At 36.9% G+C, this 21325-nt stretch overlaps 1 protein-coding gene across 1 annotated transcript in view; it reads left to right on the forward strand.

Annotated features, from left to right (window-relative positions):
- Nucleotides 1–21325, forward strand: part of Thsd7b (thrombospondin type 1 domain containing 7B) — a 715164-nt gene that overhangs the window by 333531 nt on the left and 360308 nt on the right. The window contains 3 exon segments of the mRNA XM_047545870.1: nt 4908–5099; nt 6794–7028; nt 17085–17200. Coding sequence (XP_047401826.1) covers nt 4908–5099; nt 6794–7028; nt 17085–17200 — 543 coding nt within the window.

Raw genomic sequence — 21325 nt, forward strand, 5'->3', positions numbered from 1 at the left:
AGTTATAAAATGGAACTAATTACTGAAACATGCTACAATGTGGATGAGCCTCCAAAATACTGTAGAAGCCAGACTCAAAAGGTCTGATAGATAGATAAAAAGAAATAGATATATTTATATATAATAATATATCTATCATGCATATTTCAGAATAGATAAATCCATAAATACAGAATTTAATTTGTGGGTTTTGAGCCTAAAGGAAAGCAGTAACAGGGAGAAACTGCTTACCAGTTACAAGACATGACCTTGGAGTGATAAAAATATTTTGTGACTTGATAGAGGTGATGGTTTTACATCACTGTGAATATTCTAAAGGCTGCTAAAATGTTTAATTTATGTTGGTTAACTTTAATGTTTTGGTGGGGTAGGTACTGGGAATTGAATCCAGGGATGTTTTGACCCTGAGCTATAACCCCTTCCCTTTTTATTTTGAGACAATGTCTTGCTAAATTGATGAAGCCGGCCTCAAACTTGTGATCCTCCCCCTTCAGCCTCCAGAGTCACTGGAATTATAGGGAGGAGTCATCATACCCAGTTGATTAACATTATCTTATGAATTTCACCATGTTAAATTACTTTCCCATATTCCCATAGTCACAACTGGTTTAAAAAATCCCTTCCATGAGGAAAAAACACAGTCTTTCTTTATTGATCCCAGGTAGTCTGGTAAGGGTTGAGAGTAATTATAGAGAGTCTTCTTGAAGGATGGCTTCAATTTCCTTTTTAAATATATTCTGTTTCATTATGACATTAGATTATCAGAGCTGGTGAATAACCACTTAGTGGCTAAGCTTTTGTCCGGTGTGATACTTTATTTTTCAAGCTTGCCTGAGATTTCAGTTGATCTCATTGACTAATCCAAGAACATGAAAACAGAAAAACATAAGTACTCCTCTTTTTTAAGGGGTTCTCCATGTGTTATGTGAACATAATTATAATAACATAGATGAGCAGATGAGGTTTTTCAGACCTAGGTACTTTATTTAGGCTCTTAAATAGTTTTCATTAGCCAACCGTTTCAATGAAATGATCTAGATAATTATAAATATTATTTATGCTTTATATGAGCCTGTCTGTGAAGTCATTGGTAGTTGTTTGTACCCAATATGAATGACGGAGTTAGTGCTTTTTATGGTAATGAAATACATACCCAGATTTTTCAGGGCCCTTGGTTTTTTGTGGTAGATGTCTTTGCAAACAGCATTTTAAAGGTTTCTACCCATTGAGAACCTGCCATATGTTAGATACCTTGATATTTATGCTGCATAAATGAATCTAATCCTTAGACTGTCCCTTAAAGGTGAATGTTATGATTTCATTTTTTCAGTGAAATAAATGAGATTCAAAGAAGTTAAGTGATATGCTTAAGAGGGTGAGTGTTGATGGCTAGTATTCACCTGCTCACACTTACCTGTGCTTGGTTAGGAAGGATTGCAGCTAGAATTCACTGTGCAACTTCTCTTTTGCAGGGTTTGTTATACAATAGGTCACATAACTGCAGAGAAATTTAGAGTTTTCTTATGACTATTCGTGTAGCTTCCTTAAGAAAGGCCTGATCTGGGCCTGGGGATGTAGACTAATAGTGGATGATCTCCCTAGCATGTGCCAGACCCTGAGTTTATTGCCCAGCACGGAAAAAATAAAAAGTCTGGTCTGTTTGATCACACTTCTCCATTAGCCTGCATAGAAAAACTATCAAAATGTTGGTGGGAAGGACTGGGAAGATAGTTCAGTTGGTAGAGTGCTTGCCTTGCAAGCACAAGGCCCTGGGTTCAATCCCTAGCACTGCAAAAAACAAATAAATAAATAAATAAAAATGTTGATGGGAGTTTTGACATTTAACTGTACTGAGGTAATAGATGTATCAGGTTATAAGACAACTTAGGTTGTAAAAGATTATTTGTTCGATCATGGGGAGCCAGAGCAGTTAGGATCTTAAGGAAGACAGATAAAACAAAACTTCTGCCCATATGACTCATTCAGAATTTGATTGTCAAGTAATTCTTCCCACATGGGTTTTCTCTTTTCTTCAGGTATCAACATTTACTGCCTTCCAAATAGTTTTTATTTTCCTACACTGTACCTTAGTTGATGCTTCTCTTGTCGAATGGATACACACTCCCTCACTGCTGGCAATCTCAGCCCTTCTCTGTTACAAGTGTTCATTCTGTTTCCCAACAGATGTTTCTTTTCCATGAATCACTACAATATTTTCTGTTTGAATCATGTATTTTCAATGTGACATTTACTTTTAGACTGAGTGTGTGTGTGTGTGTGTATGCTGCTCCTCTATCCTTAATCATGAACTCTGGGAAGGTAAAAAAAAAATAGTAATTTCATCTATTTTTATCACATCATTTGTCTTTGACATAGTATGTGCTCATTAAATAGTAACTGATAATTTTATAATTCTTAAAGACAGAGTTTTCTTAAAGTTTATTCATAAAAATGCTACTTCTGGGTGAGTTGATGCTCCTAAAAACAGATGGCCATTGATGAAATGAGATGGAAGTGCCCTACATCCCATTTCCTGCCTAGAATATTTCTCATGTGTATTTGCATTTTCAACAATGAAAAGTTTTCAAATTTGAGACCAATTTTACTATTTTTAGCCCAGTACTTCTCAACTCCCCCTATACTATTTCTTCATAAGACTCCTATGAATGTCTCTTATTCCTCAAAATGCTCTTTGCAAGACACTGCTTTAGAGTGTTTTGTGTAAAAATTATGCTAATGGTATTCAGAAGTGTGGAAATTAAATTTTGATTAGATGTAGGTTAGGCTTTTTGTTTGGCCTGCCTGCTTCTGTACTTGAGAAAGTTGCCCCTTAACTGTATTGGTGTAGGGGGGCAGGGTGTACACACAATATGGACTCAACCTGAAATTAGATTGTTACTGAAAAGAGAATGATTGGAACTGATCTTTCAGCTTGATTATCTGCTAGAATCTCTATTACTTCTCATAATATGCTTGAAAAGTTTTATTTGTACCTCAAGGGCACTGAGCCTGGCCTCATTTACAAATATGAATGCAGATATTAGCTGTGTAGGATCTTCTCCTTCAGGCAGTCTTGCAACTGTCAGCCTGTTTTATTTACTTCCTCACAAAAGGAATATCCATCTCCTTGGAATTAGACACAGCATGGCTAATGGGAAAAACCAAAGTTCTAGAGTCAAAGGGTTTGAATGTAATTCCCAACTTGGGTCTGTGACCTGAGCCACTTTACCCCTCTGAACTTCTGACTCCTTATTGCTGAGATGAGATGGATTACTCCCACCTGTAAGAACTTCTGAGGATTCAATGACACATTGTTAGCCTGAAAAATATGTACAAAACACAGATCCTGGCACCAAGGAGGTCCTCAATAAACATTAGTCTCCTTTGCAATTGTTTTTTGCATCAGATAATTAATGACAAGAGAATTCCAAAACTATAAAGTCACTCAGATAAAACTGCCTTTTTCCTAGGGTTGCCATTCCATATTATATGTTGTTTTTTCAAACAATAAATGGTGTTGCTATTCTTTCTGTCCATTGCTTTTATGAGGAGACTGTGGATGGGGGAATAATAAGAATTGAATCATTATCTCTAAAGATTTATAATAGTTAATAAATAACCAGAAAGTGAATTTTTTTATAAATCTTTGTAATCTTTTGAGGTATGGAAAAGTAAATTAGAAACATTCTGTTAATCTTACTGTCTGTTCATTGTTAAACACTATTCCTCATTATTTTATTTATGAATGTATGTATATATGTACATATGTATTGGTACTGGGGATTGAACCTGAATCGGGGGTGCTTTGCCACTGAGCTACATCCCTAGATTCCTAGTGCTTCAGTAGTTGTTTTTCTTTTTTTCTTTCTTTTTCTTTTTTTTTTTTTTTTCATGTTGGGAATCAAACCCCGGATCTTGCACATGCTAGACAACGACTCTACCACTAAGACACATCCCCAGACCTAATTCCTTTTAATTTTTTATTTTGAAATAGGGTCTCACCAAGTTGCTGATGCAGGCTTGGAACTTGAAATCCTAATGCTTTAGCTTCCCAGTTCACTGAGATTACAAGCTAGTGCCACCTATCCTGGCAAAAGCTTCATTATTTTAAAGTTTCTGAAAAATCTTGTACAATGATATGATACCAAAGGATTGTTAGGTAGTATTCGCACAAAGACATTGTATCTATACCAAAATTGGTAATTCTTGATATTTGATGTGTTTTGTGTGTCTCTCTCTCTCTTTTTTTTTTTTTTTTTTTGGTTTAGCAATTTATTTGATTATTCAAAGGAGAAGTAATAAATTCACCAGGAATAACTTCAGACTGACTTTCAACTTTTGGGTTGATGCATTATGTAATTTTAGCTATAGGCCCATTCCACAGCTTCAGATTAGTTACCACTGTGCACCAAGAGGATGAAGCCATCAAGTGAAAAGATTATGTTTTTAGAGGTGAAAGCACTCAAAAGAAAATTAGAATAATAAAATTCTTTTTAGGGTAGATTAGAATGCTCAGTATAATTTCAGTTTTTAGGCTACTCTGATCTCCATTTTGAAGAAAAGCATATACTTGTTACATTTGTTTGTCAGTAACATGAGAATCATGGTTATCTCCAACCATCTCTATCTACTCTTCTGGAAGAAGTCATCTATTTCCCTATGAAGGATGACAAAAGCAAGTTTGCTGTGGTATCTGTCTTTCTAAAATCCAAATTATCTCTTGATAGTTTTTCTTGGTACAAACATGAATAACCGAAGAAACCATAATTCTTGTTACTTTATTTAGACACTGGTTGAAGTCTTATGAGCTAAACTGAAATAATAGAGGAAGTAATGAATCTAAATGTTCCTTGGACTGGTCTTGATTGTGCATTAATCAGCATCTATCTTGATCTGATTGGTTACAGGAGAAGACGTAGCAGGGAGTTTCTGCCCTGTACCTCCTCCTCCAGAGCGGGTAACCTGTGAAATTCCCTGCAGAATGGATTGTGTGGTGAGCGAGTGGACAGTATGGTCATCCTGTTCCCAGTCCTGTTCAAATAAAAACTCAGAGGGGAAACAGACGAGATCAAGATCTATCCTGGCATTGGCTGGAGAAGGTGAGCACCAGAAAAGTTTTCAGCTCTGGATTCAATGACTGAATTCTTAATTTTTTTCCAATAGATAAGTACATGTACACTTGGAAGTAGCCACACCTGGGTGTTATCTCTGTTCTCTGACTCCACATTAACAGTTCCATTTCCATGCTTGCTTATTTTTTATTCTTAATCTTTTAGTTGATCTAAACTGTAGTCAAACATTCTAGTTCCTTTAAACTTTTAGTCACTTAGTCACATGAATTATTGTAGTCCATCCATACATGGCTCACCCCAACAAATTGGATATTGTTTTTCTTTATACATCTTAGAGAAGAAAGACTTGAAACTTCTCCAGTTGAAACTCCTTCAGTTTTAGATATGTGATTGGAGCATATTGAATATGCCTGGTAACAAGAGTTTCAAATTAGGCATCAGGAGATCTGGTTTCTTGATCAAGAGCTGCCAGTAACATCAATGGGCTACCTTATCCAGGACCCCTGGTTTCCTGTTCTGTCATACCTGCCTTTCGAGGGTAGAGAGACTGAATGAAGGCTGTGAAGATGGCTTTGAAAAGGTAAAAGCATGTTGGAAATGTGAACAGTGACATCAGAACAAATAAGAGGAGCACCTGCTCCTCTCATTTATGCCAATGATCTCTGTCTCCAGATACACACATCATTGCTTTCATGTCTTCCGTTGACTCTGACTTCAACTCCAATAGAGCTGCAAGGCAGTGAGGCCATGGGCTGTGAGGAACTCCTTCTTCACCAAGGTTTTGCTCTGTGAGCCTGAGAAATGGGGCCACTGTCAACATAAAGGAAGATTTTCATATTCTTAAAATATAGTTCTGTCCCCCTTTTGTCCTGTATTTGTGGAAAAAGAAAAATGTCAGTAGTATTTAATTGGAAAAAAAAAAACAATAATGAGAATAATAGGACCAAAGTAACAAATTTTGTGCATTTAGCCTACTGAATAAAACATTGTAATGTGGTAGAATAGGAAAAGATCAATACTTCAGATAAATACCACGTTTTATACTGATAGTAAAATGTGAAAGAAAAGACAGTAATGATATTTGATTATCTGATTCACCCAAGAGTGTAAAGATGCACATCTGTCTGGTCTCCCTGCCTGTGGATCATATTGTCAGATATAATTTCAGAGTTCAAAGATGAGCCCTCTACTTCCAGACTTCACCAGATACTTCTGGATTCTCAGGTTGCAATAAAATGTACTACTTGATGGAGAATGGGTGTCTTAAAATGGTTGTTTGAGAAAAATAATGCCTTTCTTAGGAAAGGGAAGTGATGTATATAGTATGTGAGTATGTGTGAACACACATGTGCATGTAGCTCACATCTAACCTATTACTTCAAGGTCATTAGACCTTGAAGGTCATTAGACTATTCTAACTGATTAATTTATGTAGGTATAATAATATTAAAAGACAAGCCATTTTCTTTAGAGTTTATCTCAGAGGTGCAAGCCCCAGAGGTGGACAGGATAGTCAATTAATTTTATAATCTATTTGGTGTGGACAACTGCCTATAATATATTATACTCAGGTTGTTGCTCAGGATAGAAATCCTTGATCTTAGAGTGGAAAGAAGAGTTCAGTGGCTCAGATCTTTGGGTCATTAAAACATCAAAAATCAGAACAATGATAATAGCAAAACCAACAATTATTTATGATGATATATTTTAATTTTCTGCAGGTGGAAAACCATGTCCTCCTAGTCAGGCTCTCCAAGAATATCGTGTATGTAACGACCATCCCTGTATGCAACTCTACTGGGAGACATCGCCTTGGGGCCCTTGTTCTGAAAACACATTGGTAACTGCGCTTAATGCAACCATTGGCTGGAATGGAGAAGCTACATGTGGTGTGGGCATTCAGACACGGAAGGTCTTCTGTGTCAAAAGTCATGTGGGACAAGTGATGACCAAAAGGTATATTAGCCTATTACTGAAAGTGCACACGTCATCATTTGATAATTGCATATTTTTAGTTGAAAGCATTTATCAAGAAACTGATATGCCTGGGTCAGTGCTAGAGTAAGAGGTATTTTGTTGCTGTTTTTGTTGTTATACCCCTGAAGACCTAAAGATATGCTTCAAAGATGAACACAATTATATTAGGTATCACTAGTTGTGTTTCTATTATGTGTATTTGTCAATATATAAAAGTAAGTAATGTCCAAAAACATTGAATGTGTTTGAATAATCAAACAAGTGTTCTAGAGCTGATCTCACTATTTTTGACTCTTCTTAAATCACATAGACTCAGTCAACATAAAGGTACTGAACTTTGAATTATAGAGTTATGTTTCACTCTTTTTAAACTCCCCTAACCTCTCCTACAGTGAGCAGCTAAATCCAGACAGCTGTTTTGATCAGACTAATTCATACCCTCAAGGAGGATATAATTGCATCCTTGTAATGCTCTCTGAACTTAGAGATACTAATTTTTTTAAAAGAGAAGGAAAATATGAACATGGGAACTGTCATATAGATTTCAAAAAGGGTCAAAGAGAATTGTAATTGATGTCAGGAAAAAAGTAATTGGAGAATTCAGCTGTGGGAGTTTCCTCTCTAGATGTATCTCTTCCTCATGGGAAGGCTGGGAAAGAAGAAAATATATGGACCTATGCTCTGTTCAAAGTGGTGATTGGCATATCCACAGAGATTGTCCAGTGGCTGTATGGAGACCTCATTCCAGCCACAGGAGTTGCAGGTGACCAGGATAGGCTGGTGGAAGCTTTGGTGTGATATCAAAAGTTTAACTACTTAGTGTCTTTCCCCAGGAATTTTCAAGTTGGGAAAATCGAAGTCTCCTTTCTTTCTGTGCATGATGCTCTAAGCCTATAAACTAGGAACTGCCACACCATGATCAGGACTGGTGGAAAAGGCAGGAGAGATTAAACTGATGCTCATAAAGAAGCAGAAATGTAGGTAGGAAAAATTCTGATAGCATCATACCAGGTCCCATGCCTCCTTCCTACACTCCTGTCCTTTCTGGCAACATAGGCATGCCCTTTTGCTCTTCTACCTAATGTGGTCTGATTTGTGTCCCTGTCATTGCCAATTCAAACAGCAGAATAATTTCATCTATAACACCATGGTGAAGGGATATGCACCTTATCCATAATTTTGTGCACTTTGGCTATGTGTAAGGAAAGGACCAGAAGCTCAGTTAAAGAAAATAAACTGCTTATAGAAGAAATAGTGAAGACTGGCCAGATTTTGCATGGCTTGTGTCCCAGCAGCTAAGTAATAAGTAGTACTGCAAATACATGCAAAGGTAAGCACGCCTTGAGGCTAAGTATGGCCAGCGTTTTAGTTAGCTTTTTTGCTGCTGTAACTAAAACATCTGACCAGAACAATTTTAGAAGGAAAAGTTTATTTGGGAACTCAAGGTTTCATAGGTCTTAGTCCATAGAAGGCCAGCTCCATTCCTCAGGGCTCGAGGTGAGGCTGAACATCCTGGCGGAAGAGTATGGCAGAGGGAAGCAGCTGGCATCATCAGGAAGCAGAGGGAGAGAGTCTCCACTCTCCAGATACAAAATATACACCCCAAAGCCACGCCTCAATTCCTCCAGCCATACACTACCAGTTCAGTTACCACTTAGTTAATCTCTATCAGGGGATTAAATCTCTGATTGGGTTAAGACTCTTACAACCCAATCATTTCTCCTTTGAACCTTCCTGCATTGTCTCACATGTTAGCTTTCGGGGGACACCTCACATCAAAACCATAACAGCCAGGAAGACTTCACCAGTTCCCTCCTATTAAATGTGGCTTCCAGAGAGCTAGGGATGAATGTTCTTTATTGTTGCAACTCTAGTCTTTAGTAGCATCTGGCATGTAGTTAGAGTCCCATAAGCATTTCTGGAATTCATGAATGAACTAGACCTCTGGGTAAGGGAGCAATAGGGTTTGACAAGGATCGGATATGAAGAGCAGGGAATCCAGGGAAGCTAAATGCTTATCATTTGCTTCAATTAAAAAAATTATCTACCATAGATAGATTTGGGCAAAGGAGGGTATCATGAAGAGCAATGAGTGGTAATACACCTAACATACTCTTATTGACTCATAAATATTATTTCTGCCCTAGCATAAAGCTTACAAGATTTATGATGTTTGGGGATTATCAATTTATGTCATTTATATTTTTAAAATTGCCTTTTAGTCATAACACCATGGGATTGATGAATCTGTGGTGTTATGGACAAACATGGACTATAACATTTTATGTCACCTGATTCAGGTGATAATCTAATTCAGGAGGCTAAAAGGAAATGATGAAATCCTGAAATGCTTTCGATGGCATTATGCAGAGTTGGAAACTCCTTTATCTGAGAAGGACTGCAGCCTTGGTAATGTTTAATTTTATGACCCAGATTTTCAACTTTTTAAAAAAAGGATGTTTGAAACATTAGGATGGATATAAAAATAAATATGGCTTAGGTATAGGAATAAATTCCACACAGAATGCGGTAAACTACTATTCTTTATAGTGATAAGAAAATTTAGTATTCCTGAAGTTTGATCTCTCTTCCATGTAACTTTTCAGTTCTGAACTACAGCAGTTAAAATCTACTTGATGGGAATTTAATTTGTTCATTTCTTAGCAGAGGGGCATTAGAATTGAGACTGACATCTCCTGAATAAATCATCACATTTTAAAGGACTATTTGGACAGGACAAGCTGCATGATATGTTTAAATAGCCCTCAATTTTCTTTTCTATCTACTAATTACTTTGAATAACAATTTTTAATAAAGGTTTCTAAGCACAGTTTATTCATATGTTAACTTAAAGATATGTGAAGTGTGACTGTGCCACAATGAAACCTACTATTCTGCATAATTAACATGCACCAATAAATAAATTTTAAAAAATGATGTGTGATTATTGGAAGTTTACAGTTTAAAATGTAATTCATAAACTATATTTGTTCTGCAAATTCACATGTGTGAGACTGAAATATTATTACAGTGAATAACTTCCAGTTCGCTATAGCTTATCAACACAGAAAAATCAATTACACAAATGTTTTTCCCTATCCCACACATACAAACACACTCACATGTGCGTGTACACGTGTGCATGTGCATGTATGCATACTGAAAGGCATTGCTAATGCTAATTACTCTTTGCACTGTTAATGAGGTTGGAGACTTAACAACCTAATTTTGATTCTTACTATATGTCTCTAAACAATCCTACTTAAAATGAGCGGCCTTCATTGACTTTAATCAATGTACTTAATTAAAACTCTTGAGGTTAATAAGATTAATTGAGCCAAGAAAATAATACCTAATGTCCAGTAAAGCATCCAGTGAGATTATCAGCAATAGAAAGTATCCAGTGCTCTGGCCTTTCCAAAAATATACATTTTGTTCTTTTTCACATGAAAGCCATTATAATGGAAATAGATCCCCTGTCACTTGTGAACTCCTTAGGGTGGGAGTATGGGAATAGAAATAGGAAGGAAGAAGAGTTTCCTAAAGAATATTTCAAAGTAGAGAAAAGGAAGTCTGTCTCCATGAAATAAATGGGCTAAAATAATATGTTTTTATCTCTAAACCCACTGCACTGTGAAGCCCAGAGTTCCTTGCAAGTTCTTGTCTCCCTGGGTTGGTGCATTGGTTTCCAAGTAATTGTGTGGGTGAGAATGTTACCATTGTATGAGTAATAGAACTGATCATATCAGAAAATGAGAACTAGCTAGAGCCCAACTGAACCAGAAGTGAGAGCTTGTTGGGATATTTCTGGAGTATTGTTTGGTTTTGTTTCACTATTCAATGCTTTTTTTTTGCACTTACAGAGTCCAAAAAAATAATAATAACAAAGATTAAAACACATAATTTAAAGTCTTCCCAAGTTCCTGATAAGGTTCTTTCTGCCTTCAATGTGAAAACACCTGGCATTTTTGTGAGACAGTAATAAACAGTTCCATTTAAACACTTAATGTAAAAAAAGTTGGCAGATTTGCCCCATATAGCTGAGGGAGATGAATACACTGTTTCCTGGGTCGGACGAGTGATCAGGCAGATGGAGCATTGTGTGTGAATCTTGATGATAGAGGCATCATGAAAAATGGCAGGCTATGTAGCTCAGCTTGATGCATTTCTGCACAGTGCTTATAAGGAGCTGGAGCCTACAGGGTGACCAAGAGACAATACAAATAGAGCATCACAGTGTATGTCCAGGAAAATACATGTATTGAATAAATTCACTTTTTATCAAGAACAGTACCAATCCAGGATCAATCCTGAAAGTAGGATGTATAAATTATCACAAAAGGCACGGGCCCATAATTTGATTACTGACTTAAAAAGTGAATCCTTATGTTTTCCTGGGTTTTAAGCATGCAATTCTTATTTTGGAAATGCCCAGAACAGTTACCCAAATATTCCCCAGGTATTTGTCTTTTGGCTTCAATAGCACAAAATAGTATTTAATGATTTTTTTACTGTTTGTAATTATACCAAGCTAAGATCTGGCATTTTTAAGTTATGGTATAAGATGGAATTCCACTCTTAAGACATTCAAAGTTAGTGTATGCCTGGTGCCTGTCATGAGTATAGCACACCCATACTGCAAACAGCACAGAAGATGTCAAAAACCATGTTTTGGTTAGTGACCAAAATGGTACAGAAAATAAACTTTATCATTTTGGAAACCAAAGACAATTGTTATTGATAAAAAATTTATGGAAATAAAAATGTGTCGATGCACAAAGAGATGGAAACATGTAGATAGATAGGGAGAGGAAGTTGAGCCCGTAAGGAAAAGGTAAACCTTACTAGCAGAAAAAAATGAACAAAAAGATAATATCAAAGCCAAAAGAAAATTTCTCACGCCAGAAATCATTTGCTTGTCCAGGAAAGCCCGTAGTTCATTGCTTCTATGAAAACACTATAAGCCTAGGCCTGACCTTTGCCACTGAGACAATGAGGCTGTTTCTCTCTCCTGTTTCACTCTCTCCCTTATGGAGGGTGGGTGTTATTCTCAGAGAACCTTTATTGTGAGTGGTGCAGTAAAGAGTCAATAAAGAAGGCAGTATCAGTTCCCCAAAGACATTAACACCTCCTCCTAATTGCAGTGAACTGAAGTCCTTCAGTATGAAAGCTTGACTCCTGGCACCCATCTGTTTCTGGGCTGTTTTGTGTACTTTTTTTTTTTTTTTTTCTTTTTTTTTAATTTGTTTATTTATTTTGATTCCTTGTACACAAATGGGGTACAACTCTTTTTTCTCTGGTTGTACACAAAGTAGAGTCGCACCATTTGCCTAAGGTGAACTTTTGAAGTAGTGTTTGGTGGGAGGGAGTGTGTCCCCTACCCTGTGACCCTCAGTTCACACGAGAATAGGCTTTACTCAAGTGGCACTTTATCACTTGCAACGGTGAACCAGGAGAGGTTGCAGAGGAGTTAGAATAAATGGCAGTTCAATTTATTTTTAGTAGACCTCAGGGTATGAACAAAGGATTTGGGAATGATTTTAGTGGTTTTTGCTATCTTTACTAAGGTATGATATAAATTTTTCTTACCGGAGTGGCTTGTTTAAGTGACACTCTATCTTCCTGCTCTCATACTCTTCTTTCTATTGTTTTGCTCATGGAATGAATGCATTTGATTGATTGTATGTGTATTTGTGTGTGTGTGTGTGTGTGTGTGTTAAAAACAATTACTAATCCACTAATAGTAATTTGTTGAGTGATATTTGCTGTGAATATACACATTTTCACTTTTACTATTTTTATGAAACATGCTCCTGAATATGCTCCAGAATACACACATACAAAGTCCTGAATAGAATAAAAAATATAAAGGGATTGATGATGGAAAGCAATAGATTTCCAACCATTTGCCTATTCTACTTTCTATCCCAGTTCCCAAACAAAACCTTTTTTTTTTTTTTTTTTTTTTGACAATGCTGTTTCTTCTCTTCTTTGGTTGGGTGAGCATCCAGTTGGTTCACCAGTCATAACTCTATGAAGGAGAACAGTGAGAAGCCTGGTGCCACCTGCCCTTCCCTCCTTCTCTGCCCAGTACCACTGTGCTAGCTCCTTACCTCTTTGTGCTGTGTCTTTATGTCTACATGGCAAACATAAGTATACACTCTTCCCTATCCTCCTTTTCTGTTGCTGACCTCTTAACCCCAAATGATATGTTTTTCATAAATTATTCACGTCACCTCTTCGTTTATCAATTTAAAATGGTCAGCCCTTAATGAGTGCTCATAAAAGTAATGAGCCTTTGCTCCTTCCCACTAACTCTGTCCATAATGTGGCATTCTGTTCATTGGTTACATTAGTACTTTGGACTAATATTCTTAGAAATTCTGCCTTAGTTTGGGTGACTATACCAAAACGTAGACCAAGTGTCCTAAATAACAAATGTTTATTTCTCTTACTTCTAGAGGAGGGACGTCTCTAGGGTGACAGCCTGGTCCGTTCTAATGCTGGCTCCCTGCCTCTTCCAGGTTTGCCACTGGCCTTGCTCTGTCCTCACATGGTGCAGAGAAGGTAGAGGGAGTAGGTTTTCTCATTTTTCTCCTTATAAGGGTACTAGCCCCATTCACGAGAGCTCCTCCTTCCCAACCTTGTCACCTCCCAAAGGCTCCAGCTGCCAATACTATCACAAGGAGGGTTAGAATTTCTTCCTTTTTTTTATTTGTTCTTTTTCTATATACATGACAGTGGAATGTATTTTAACATATTATACATAAATGCAGTTTAACTTATTCTAATTAGGATTCCATTCTTGTGGTTGTACCTGGTGTGGAGTTTCACTGGTTTTGTATTCACATATGAATATAGAAAAGATATGTCCTCTTCATTCTAATATCTTTCCTATCCCCATCCCCCCTCTCTTTCCTTCATTCCCTTATAATCCAATGAACTTCTACTCTCCCTCTGCCCCTGCCCCTGACCCCCACTGTGTATTAGTATCCACATATTAGAACATTTGGCCATTGGATTTGGGGATTGGCTTATTTCACTTAGTATAATAGTCTCCACTTCCATCCATTTACCAGCAAATGCCTTAATTTCATTCTTCTTTACGGCTGAGTAATATTCCATTGTGTATATATATACCACATTTTCTTTTCTATTTATCTGTTGAAGGACACCTAGGTTGGTTTCATAGCATGGCTATCATGAATTGAGCTACTATAAACATTGATGTGACTGCATCACTGTAGTAGCTGATTTTAAGTCCTTTGGGTATAAATCTAGGAGTGGGATGACTAGATTAAATGGTGGTTCCGTTCCAAGTGTTATGAGGAATCTCCATGCTGCTTTTCATAGTGTCCACACCAATTTACAGTCCCACCAGCAATGTATGAGTGAAACTTTTTCCACTTATCCTTGCCATTTATTGTTACTTGTATTCGTGATAATTGCCATTCTAACTAGGGTGAGATGGAATGTCAGTATAGTTTTAATTTGCATCTTTCTAATTGCTAGAGATGTTGAACATTTTTTCATGTATTTTTTGACCATTCTTATTTCTTCTTTGAAGTGTCTATTCAGTTCCTTTGCCTATTTACTGATTGGGTTATTTGGTTTTGTTTGGTATTTAGTTTTTTGAGTTCTTCAGATGTCCTGGTGGTTAATGCTGATCCAAGGTACAGATGGCAAAGATTTTCTCCCATTCTGTAGGCTCTCAGTTCATGTTTTTGATTGTTTCCTTTGATGTGAAGAATCTTTTAGTTTGATACCATCTCATATATTGATTCTTGTTTTTAATTCTTGCACTTTAAGAGTCTTATTGAGGAATTTGGTTACTAAACCAACATGATGGAGAGTTGGGCCTGCATTTTCTTCTAGTAGTCGCGGGATCTCTGGTCTAATGCCTAGGTCCTTGAGGGGTAAGATTTCAGCAGGAATTTGGGTGATGCAAACATTCCATCCTTAACTTCTTTCTCTCTTCATTTATTTAGATGAAGTCTCTCAACACCTGCTTTGTTGGGTAAAAACACCCAAGGTTCCACCCTCTCTGCTTCTCCTTCTATCTCCCATCCTTTATCCACTGCATCTTTATCTTATTATGGCAACAATGATGTTTTGGAACTTTCCTTTCCAAAACAAAATTCAATCTTCCATACTTGACAGTGTTTCTGAAAATTTCAAACTATGCAAATGCTTTCATTTTGATAGCAATGCCAGTTCATGATGAGGTCTTCTCCTTTAGATGACCTAGTTTTCTTTTTGCCTTAATGATGAAAAGTTCTTTCTTTATACTGTGTTTAAAATTTGAACAGTCCTTGTATTTGCACGTTGACTATTTTGTATTTACGCAGTGGATCTCTCACTCTGAATTGTCATCTGTCTGCTCTGTGACGTTTTAGTCTGTCATTTCCATGTTAATGTTATCTCCTCCATTTTCTCTTTTCTCTCCCACTAAAAGTCTATTAATTATCAGGTTAAATTTAATAGACTGGTGATTTTTCTATCATAATTCTGTGCAAGTACTTTGTCTGCATGTGGCTTTGGGTCTATTTCTTATTATTTCAGCATTTTAGTTTATCATACAAAAATGAAGATTACAGTGCCTCTCACATCAGTTAGGAATAAATGAAAAAAATGTAGGTTGTTTTAGTCCGCTTTTGCATTGCTGTCACCGGAAGACCTGACAAGAACAATGCTGAGGAGGAAAAGTTTATTTGTGGCTCATAGTTTAGGAGGTCTCAGTCCACCTTTGACCAATTCCACAGCTCTGGGCCAGAGGTGAGACAGAACATCATGGTGGAAAGGTGTGGTAGAGGAAGGCAGCCCAGAATATGCCAATGAGGAAGCAGAGAGAGCCCTGTTCACCAGGGACAAAATATAAACCCCATAGACACTCCCCCAGTGACCCACCTTTTCCAGCCTCACCCTTCCTGCCTACGGGTACCACCCAGTTAACCCCTATCAGGGGATTAATGCACTGATTAGGTTAAAGTTCTCATAATCCAATCATTCCACCTCTAAAGTTTCTTGCATTGTCTCACACATGAGCCTTTGGGGTACACCTCATATCTAAACCTTAACATAGGTGAAGTACTTAACTGAGCACCAGCTCCCGGTGCACAGCTCAAGCATTAAGCTTTATACACACTGCATTTTACTTCATAAGAAGCCTAGGGAAAGAACACTGGAAACCTAAATACTTGTTGTAAAGTGCTTCCCTATTTCCTTCTCAGAGTTTCACAGTTGTAGATGAAGCTGATTTTTAACCCTCTGTGCCTATGGAAACAATGAGGCAAACAAGCAAACAAAAATGATTTTGCTGTTTTCTGAAACTTATTTTCTTTCAAGTGCATATGCATCCATTGACTATATGTATTAATTTTCTCCCAAATATATACATTCAATTAATTATCAGCATAATAACAAAATTTATATGTCTCTCTTGTTAATGCTAGTCAGTATATTTGTTATTTTCAGTCTTCATCAGCCTGTATATTCTATTAAAAAACTCTATCAATTATTTAAATATTCTAGAGTTTCATTAATGATTAAAGATGCATAATATTTTTAAGTGACCTTTGATGATTTTTGTTTCCAGGCATATCCATATATTTCTTTGCATTTTTCTCTTCCTTTTGGGGGATATCATATCACTAATTTGCTGTGTCACCCTGAATAAAACACTTTTCAACAAAGATTTCAGTTGTTCATTCTGAAATAAAAAATCAAATGCTATTTGAATTGATGCTGATGACAAGACACTTACCTGGCATTTGTCTTTCTTTAGTGTCAGAGAGTGTTTTATTCCTGGTTTAATGAAAAGTATTTTCTCTCTGGGTCAAGAGAGCCGAATGTGCTTTGGACTCTGCCTCTGACTGTGAGCACCTGAGCAAGTAGCTTCACATCCCTGGGTCCTTCTTCCCTCATCTATAAAGGGAACAAGGGGGCCTCAGTATCTTCAGTTTAAAATGCTGCAGTTCTGTGTTAAACCACTTACAGTCCCCAGGAGGCACTAACATAGTCTCCTCATGTTGATAGATGTCCAGACTCTACTCGACCCGAAACCGTGAGACCCTGCTTCCTCTCATGCAAAAAAGACTGCGTGGTGACTGCTTTCAGCGAGTGGACGCCCTGCCCACAGTTATGTCAACCAGGTATGCTGCTGCTGCTTTCCTGCTGACCATCTGATCATTTTCCCACTGTTACATGGGCGGTAGAGTGTGGAATGTGTGCATCCTTCTTCTCCATTTGCCTGTCCCCTTGAGAACAAGGTTGATAAAAGAAAGTAAATTAAGTCTGCATTTCCAGATACCAGAACTTTGAAAGGAAAACCTGTGTAGTTATCATACACCATAATTCCACTGGTCCACATTTCAGGAGTATTCATCTCCTACTAAACCTGGTGTGGCATTTTGAACATCCAGTCCAATGTGATTCCTTCTAATACACCATTGCTGTCACAGTTTCTTTGTGGCCCTGTGTGTGGGAGCACAATTCCAAACATCTTTATTAAGATACAGGGCTTAAGTACTGTACTTATATCACTCGGCAATATAACCATGTGGGAGAATAAGAGAAAAGATGTGAAACTGTTGAACAAAGTGCAAATATTGTCAATATAAAATTTACATTTCTTCCTTTTTCGTTGTGATGCATTTCACAACTGGGTGTATTTGGAGGGCTACAGCCCAGGGCACTTGGTACCCAGGTCCTAGCTGAATACAGAGGGTTGTTTTGGTGAAGTGACCCTCTATCTTAAAATAGGTCTTTTCCCCAAAGGTTGTTGCAGTTACCTGAAGGACTAGTCCATGTGGATATACAAGTACCAATAATCCTGAAGCTCCACTTTGGAGTTAAAAATTTAGTTCTGTCCTTCTAATTTCAAACCCACGGTCTTTGTCCATGGGATTTTACCACTGCCCCAGCATGAATAAGTAGATCCAAGAAAGTATACTGATGCTAGTGCTGAGTTAAATGGGTCTCATCCACTTGTCCCTGAACTTTCCTTGGTGCTCATGTACTCTGAAACAAGCATGGGTTTTACGCTATTGCTGTGCAGCTGCTGCCAAAAGAAATAGGGAAATACACAGTTGTGCAGGGAGAACCAGTCAGATATTGAACATTAACACTTAGAAAATTCTAGCCTTGTGCCTCTAGAATCCCCCAAATGCTTTTGATTCATGCATCTATAGTGTGACTTCTTGAGAGTGACATTAAAATATGACCAACATCAGCACAGGTATGATGGCCCTTTGGATCACCTGTAAGTATGTGGCAAAGGGATAGTGGCAGCTCTTGAAGACTGTCATTACCCATGTCTTATATTGCAATAGTGGGGCACCTGCATGAAGTCTTTTATTCATGCTATTCAGCTTACTACTTTGAACCAGAATTAATATAGTAGTATCCAGTGAACTTTGCTTACTGACAGAATCAGAAATAAATATATTAATGTGGGTTTGGGGATGTAGCTCAGTAATAGAACACTTGCCTAGCATGTGTGAAGGGCCTTGGGTTCTTAGCAATACACATACAAAAACAATGTCTATACATACATACATAAAGACACACAATTTCTTCTTATAGACACACACATATCTAGATATAGATGTAAAATATGTACAAATGTATATTAAAATATATGTGGTACGTGTATTGAATGAAGAGGACCTTTGAAACCACAGTTCATTGCATTTCTGACCTTTTTTGTAAATAAGAGGTTTATTTGTTAGCAGTTGGGTTCATTCCAACAAATGTATACATGCATGGAATTTTATTCAGTTCATGATCTCTCCCTTAAACTCCCATCCTCCCTCCCCCTCTCCCATTCCTCTTCCTCTACTCTACTAGACTTCCTTTTGCTCATCTGTTAATTTATATTTGTTTTTTGTTCCCTATGCATTAACATGACTTTTTAAGAATTCATTCTGCATCACCACGCTTACCTATTCCTCTACTCTGCCTTTTGATCTCTTTCTTTTACATTACTGATCCTCCCTTTATCTTCATGCTATCCTATCCTTCCCTCCCCCTTTTCTTATTTTACTCTAGCTTTTACATATGAGAGAAAGCATTTGACCTTTGAGTTTCTGAATTTGACTTACTGCACTTATCATATTCTCCATTTCCATCCATTTACCAGTAAATGCCAAAATGGTGTTCTTTTTTATGATTGAGTAGAACTCCATTGTGTGGAGTTGTACACATACACACATACATATATCAATCACAATCCATTCATTAATTATTTATTAATCAATTTATTAATCCATTTATCTATTGACTGGCATCTGGGTTGATTCCGTCATTGAGCTATTGTGAATTTTGCTGCTATAACATTGAAGTGCCTATTATCACTGTAGTATGCCAATTTTAGATCTTTTGGGAAAATATCAAATAGTGGATAACTGGGTCATATGCTGGTTCCATCCCTAGTTTTTTGAGGCATCTCCACACTGCTTTCCAGAGCGGTTGTACTAGTCTGCAGTCCTACCAACAATGCACAAGTGTACACTTCCCCACAACCTCACCAGCATTTATTATTGTTCACGTTCTTGAACATTGTCATTCTGACTAGAATGAGATGGAATCTAAGTGCAGCTTTGATTTGTATTCCTCTAATTGGTAGTGATGTTGAACATTTTTTCATGTATTTGTTGACTATTTGTGTTTCTTCTTTTGAGAAGTTTCTGCTTAATTATTTGCCCATTTATTGTTTTAGTTATTTTTATTTTGGTGGTAAGTTTTTAAAGTTCTTTGTATATTCTGGTATTAATCCCCTATCAGAGAATAGGTGGTCAAGATTTTTTCGTATTTGGTAGGCTCTCCCTTCATGCTTTTGTTTCCTTTGTAGTGCTGAAACTTTTTAGTTTCATGGTATCAAATTTATTGCTTCTTGATTTTTTTGTGTGTTTTCTTATGCTTTGGGTGCCTTGTTAAGGAAGTTTGTGTCAGCCCCTAAATGATGGGTGTTGACCCTATTTTTTCTTCAAGCAGTTACTAGGTTCCTAATCTAATTCATAAGTCTTTGATCCATTTCAATTTGACTTTTGTGCTGATTGAGAGATAGGATTCTAGTGTGAGTTTTTTCTATATAGAGCTATCCAGTTTTCCCAGCACCATTTGAAAAAAAGTCTTGTCTTTTTGCCAGAATATATTTTTGGCACCTTTGTCAAATATCATACAGCTGTATTGATGTGGGTTTGTCTCTGTCTTTTATTCTGTTCCATTGGTCCCTGGTCTTCATTTCTATTTTGATGCGAATACCATGCTGTTTTTGTTACTGAAGTACTATAGTATAATGTCAGAGCAGCTATTGTGATGCTTCCTGTGTTTCTTGCTTAGTATCATTTTGGCTATTCTGGATCTCTTATTCTTCAAAATGAATTTAAGATTTTTTTTTTTTTTTCGAATTCTGTGAAGATCATCATTGGTATTTCAATGGGAATTGCATTGAACTGAACCTATATATTGCTTTTGGTGGATGGCCATTTTGAACAATATTGATTCTGCCTATCCAAGAACATGGGAAGTCTTTCCTTCTTCTAAAGTCTTCGATTTCTTTCTTCAGTGTTCTATAATTTTCATTGTAGAGCTCTTTTATCTCCTTGGTTAGATTAATTACCAAGCTATTGATTTCTGATCATTTGAGGAATGAAAATAACAATCTCTTCCAGAAACTCGCCCCTGATTTTTTTCTGGAATGAAGATTCAAAATGCATGAACTAATTGAACAGGTTTTGTTGAGCATCCAGGGAAATGCCATTTCCAGACAGAGTGATATAGAAAAGCCACTGTCTCTAATCTGAACCATTTGAAAGGCAGCATGTAGGAAGCTCACTTTGGGAATTTTATTGGTAATATGCCCCAAAATATTTCATTCTCTTAAAGATAAATGTTGGAAAAATGCTGAGGAAATGTATAATTTATAATATTGGAATTTTATTGAGATTCAGCTATTTTTTATATTTTCTACTTGTGGAAAATTAGCACAATTCCTTTACTATACGGTTATAAGAAAGGAAAAGACTGAATTAAAAACAATACTCTACTTATAGCCTAAACTTGTTGTCGAAGCTGAGTCCCCTGATGCTTGCTTAGGTAGGATGATTAATTTTGTTGAGCCAGTGCACACTGGTGACTAGAGGTTACATCTGCCATTGCAATTTCATGTATTCACCATTCAAAAAAATTCTCTAGGCTTCCTGAGAGTCTTATCCTATGTCTGAGAGTAGAGAAACCAAAGGCATGTAAAATTTTTTTTCAAACCTTCTTATTCA

Source organism: Sciurus carolinensis, chromosome 3 (assembly GCF_902686445.1).
Source record: "Sciurus carolinensis chromosome 3, mSciCar1.2, whole genome shotgun sequence".
Taxonomy (NCBI): Eukaryota; Metazoa; Chordata; class Mammalia; order Rodentia; family Sciuridae; genus Sciurus; species Sciurus carolinensis.